The sequence below is a fragment of the Eurytemora carolleeae genome, unplaced genomic scaffold (assembly GCF_000591075.1).
Source record: "Eurytemora carolleeae unplaced genomic scaffold, Eaff_2.0 scaffold74, whole genome shotgun sequence".
Classification (NCBI taxonomy): Eukaryota; Metazoa; Arthropoda; class Copepoda; order Calanoida; family Temoridae; genus Eurytemora; species Eurytemora carolleeae.
In genome coordinates this window covers 279,031-283,092 of record NW_019396090.1, presented here as the reverse complement: position 1 = coordinate 283,092, position 4,062 = coordinate 279,031, and the positions used below count along the sequence as shown (strand labels likewise).

General features: G+C 31.1%; 1 protein-coding gene across 1 annotated transcript; it reads right to left on the bottom strand.

Annotated features, from left to right (window-relative positions):
* Positions 1–1,157: 1,157 nt before the first annotated feature.
* LOC111718407 (uncharacterized) lies at positions 1,158–4,062 on the bottom strand. The gene is made up of 5 exons (XM_023493985.1): positions 3,923–4,062; positions 2,670–2,743; positions 2,176–2,273; positions 1,684–1,807; positions 1,158–1,217 (listed from the first exon to the last, which is right to left on the bottom strand). Exons 2-5 carry the CDS (start codon positions 2,739–2,741, stop codon positions 1,158–1,160), a joined length of 354 nt encoding a protein of 117 aa, XP_023349753.1. The 5' UTR covers positions 2,742–2,743; positions 3,923–4,062.

Below are 4,062 nucleotides of genomic sequence, written 5' to 3'. Positions count from 1 at the left end.
TCTAAACATACATAGAACTATATCCAGTAGTAGATGTATAATTAGTGAGTTTGAGTGCAAAGTCACCGTTCAAAATCATGAATTTAGGTGGATACGTTTTCAGAATCGGTTTTTTTAAACTATGAAATAACGACGACGAAAAAACGCAAAACTAGCAAACTAATTAGATATATAAATCAATGTTTGAATTAATTATTTCGTTTTCATCATTAGATTGAATCTCTTATCAAAAGTCGTCTTTTCAATAAAAATTCCAGAAAATCTGCAGAAATTTTTTTAAATAATGAGAGATTATAGAATAAGATTACTTATTTTCTATAATAAGAAATAATTTTTATTTTCTCAACCTGTTCCTAAACAACTCTTAGTGTACTGCACAATTTTGTTTAAATTTTTTGTCGTCGTTATGTAATAATAAAAAAAAACTATTCTAAAAACGTATCCACCCAAATTTATGATTTTGAACGTCGACTTTGCGCTCTAACTCAGTAAATATACGTCGCAGAAACGTTTTATATGTCTCAAATGAATCCTAAAAAATGTTTCCACAAGACTGCATACTCAGTTCAACCACCATACATTGCCAGTCACTCCCATTAAGGATTAACTAGTTAGTAGTGACCCCCTTTTACTTTTAATAAAAACATCCTTTAATTGAATAAGATTTTTATTTAATATAAAAAATGTTTATTTTGTGCTGCTGATTAATTGTGTAAAGTATAATGGTAAAATATTTAAAATTTACATTTACATTTTTTTGAATAAATGTAAAAAAGGATATTTTTTATCACCTGAACCATAGCATCGACTCCTTGGCAAAGATGAGTGGAAAATCTAATAAATTGAATCAAACCCATACATAGAACTATATCCAGTAGTATCTAAACATAGAACTATATCCAGTAATATCTAAACATACATAGAACTATATCCAGTAGTATCTAAACATACATAGAACTATATCCAGTAATATCTAAACATAGAACTATATCCAGTAGTATCTAAACATACATAGAACTATATCCAGTAGTTTCTAAACATACATAGAACTATATCCAGTAGTATCTAAACATAGAACTATATCCAGTAATATATAAACATACATAGAACTATATCCAGTAATATCTAAACATACATAGAACTATATCCAGTAATATCTAAACATACATAGAACTATATCCAGTAGTATCTAAACATAGAACTATATCCAGTAGTATCTAAACATAGAACTATATCCAGTAATATCCAAACATAAATGTCCTGTAGTATTCAAACCAACTACATCACATGAAGATAGTTAGGTATGATTAAATTCAGATTCAGAATTAAAATCAGGATCAAGATTAGGATTATGATCTGAGGTCGGAAATGTTGAATAGTAAATCAGTGGCCGAATTTAAAGAATTTGAGCGGTGGTTTAAATTTAAGCCGCGGTTTAAATATGGTTGGTTCCACTAAAAATTGTATCAAATGTTTCAAGATTTAAGTCGGCGCATAATTTAAACCGGGTTTTGGTGGATTTAAACCGCGGCTCAAATTCTTTAAATTCCATCTCAAGCTGGTTAATTTTTTAAGAGATTAACAGCGCACAAGTTTTTATCTCGGAAGAACTAATTTCTCTCGTCAAAAAAACTATTTACACCACTGCAATATATTCCTTTAATATCATAAAAAGATATTTACCTCAATGAATACACCCGAAGATGGTAGAAGTATTCCGGTAGCGGTTAAAGACATTACCGCCGGCGGTATACAGATTAACCAGGCTAAGGAGGGTCGGAGCTGGGGTGGACAGAAAGAATTTAACCTAAGTTAAAATATTTATTTATACTTTTCTTATTTGTTTTTTAACCAATTAACGTTCAAACGGTTATACCGATCCGGCCAAAATCTTTAGTGGGGCCTCACATGACCCTAGGGAAGGTTTGTGGATGGTAAAAATTAAAAAAATTTGCCTAAAAAATTTCGATTAAAAAAAATATATATTTATTACTTTAAATCAAATCATACAAATCTGAAATGCAAAAGGATTACACCATCAGGTGGAGAGGGTATAAGGAGCCGAAAATTAGAGACTGTTCAGTTTATTTCCTAAATTAAAAGACTTTTGCATTGATCCTGGTTTAAACTGAACCACATCAACCGTAAAAAGGGGCCGGCGGGGGGTAAAATTACCTGAAGAGAGTAAAAGATGCCGCAAGCCAAACTGGCAGTACATGCAGGACAAGAATTATGTACACTGCCGTCATCCAGTGTCCCATAGAACCGTACATCTAGAAAGAACTCATTAAAGGGAGTGTTCGTGAAAATCCGAATATCAACATTTTTTTTCTATCCAACTTTTCTGAAAGAGAAATTGTGATAAACAGTTCTTTAGACAATTCGCAAGAGTTGTTTTTAGATTTAATTCAACTTATAAAACTTACACGTACTTTTTACAAAATGCAATGATTTATTTATTTTAGAAAGTTTCATAAATATATTTATTAAGGTTTCCAAATTTTTGATAATTAACTTTCGCGAAATTTTGATCAGCAACATTTTTGAGAAATCTCTTTTGCGAAAATTTGTCGTAGACAATCGTGCAGCAAATTTTGCCCTTGGTTCAGCCTTTACAACCGAAATTTACAATTTTGTAACCCTGGTTATAAAGATTTCAAGCTGTATACCTGAACCGGCCCAACTAGATCTGTAGGCTCTAGAGCAGAGCAGTTCACCACATTAGATTCAGAACCAAACATTTCTAAAAATATTCGAATTTTTAAGAATATTAAAAACTAGGTAGAGTGCCCGGCGTTCAACATTTTCCAACAATTTTTAAAAGAATTTAAATTTTTTCTAAAAACATTTGGTTTTGCGGATTTTTTTTCAATGTTTAAAAATATTTTCATTTTTTTCATAGCCTAAGTCCAAACAAAACAAAAATTTAAAAATGTTGTCCAAACATCGATATAATCCCTGTTTTGTACTCACCCTGTATATAATAAAAGTTTTATCTATATATACACTTTGCTTGTCTGTCTGTCTGTCAGGGTGTCCGTGTTTATCCAATGACCGTCAGAATGGCTGGGCCCAAATTTTGTGTGGGACCTCACATGACCCCAGGGAAGGTTTATGGATGTTCATAATTGTGTTATATTGTACAAAGAAAAGATGCTCCCAGATAGAGATGAGCACGAAGCGCCCTTACACTGTACAACTGCTATGTTTCATTTTTATTGAACTATTGAAAATAAAACTTGAGACTAACTGTATTGTGAAACCACAATAATAACATGAAAACTTGAGACTAACTGTATTATGAAACCACAATAATAACATAAAAACTTGAGACTAACTTTATTGTGAAACTACAATAATAACATAAAACTTGAAACTAACTGTATTGTGAAACCACAATAATAACTTAAAAACTTGAGACTAACTGTATTGTGAAACTATAATAATAACATAAAAAATGTTTCTTTATGCTGTTTTAATGTTTTGTATTAGACCCCTTGTGAAATGGCATCAAATCACTTTATTATTTTACCCAATTTCAGTTTATGCGAATTTTCTACAATTAAAAAGTTTGGGTTAAAAAGGTGCAGGGCCTTGCGCTTTGGCTAGGATAAACGAGTCAAGAATGCCAGGGTCATTATCTAAAAAATTATGTTCGAACCCCATCATTCAAATTTATATGTTGATGCACAAAAAGTCAAATGAAAAAATATGTAAACTTCAATTTAATTGGTAAATACATTCTGCTAGAACATTTGGTCTGATTACGAAATTTTCAATTTTAGAAAATGTCAATTTTTAGATGTCTATGAGAAAGCTAGGAGTGTTAAGTATTGATTGCACTATAGAACTTAAGGGTCACTTTTTAATAAGCCATAAATTCAACTTTTTACTGTATTTGTAATTTGAGTGTTCGAAATACCTGCAGGTTTTTGTGTCTGCTTCGAGAGAGAAACCCAATATATGTTATCTAGTGAAGCACCAACAGACGAATGCTTGACTCTTGTCAACTATTTGACATTACCTCAACATGGTTTCTAGAATGCAAATAAAACATTTATC

What these genes read in the sequence shown, in the direction of transcription:
- LOC111718407 (XM_023493985.1), bottom strand. Translation starts at nt 2,741, where the DNA reads ATGTTTGGTTCTGAATCTAATGTGGTGAACTGCTCTGCTCTAGAGCCT. An exon ending in GCATCTTTTACTCTCTTCAG is followed by an intron (nt 1,808 to 2,175) that starts GTAATTTTACCC and finishes ATTTTAACTTAG; the next exon opens with GTTAAATTCTTTCTGTCCAC. An exon ending in CTTCGGGTGTATTCATTGAG is followed by an intron (nt 1,218 to 1,683) that starts GTAAATATCTTT and finishes TTCTATGTTTAG; the next exon opens with ATACTACTGGATATAGTTCT.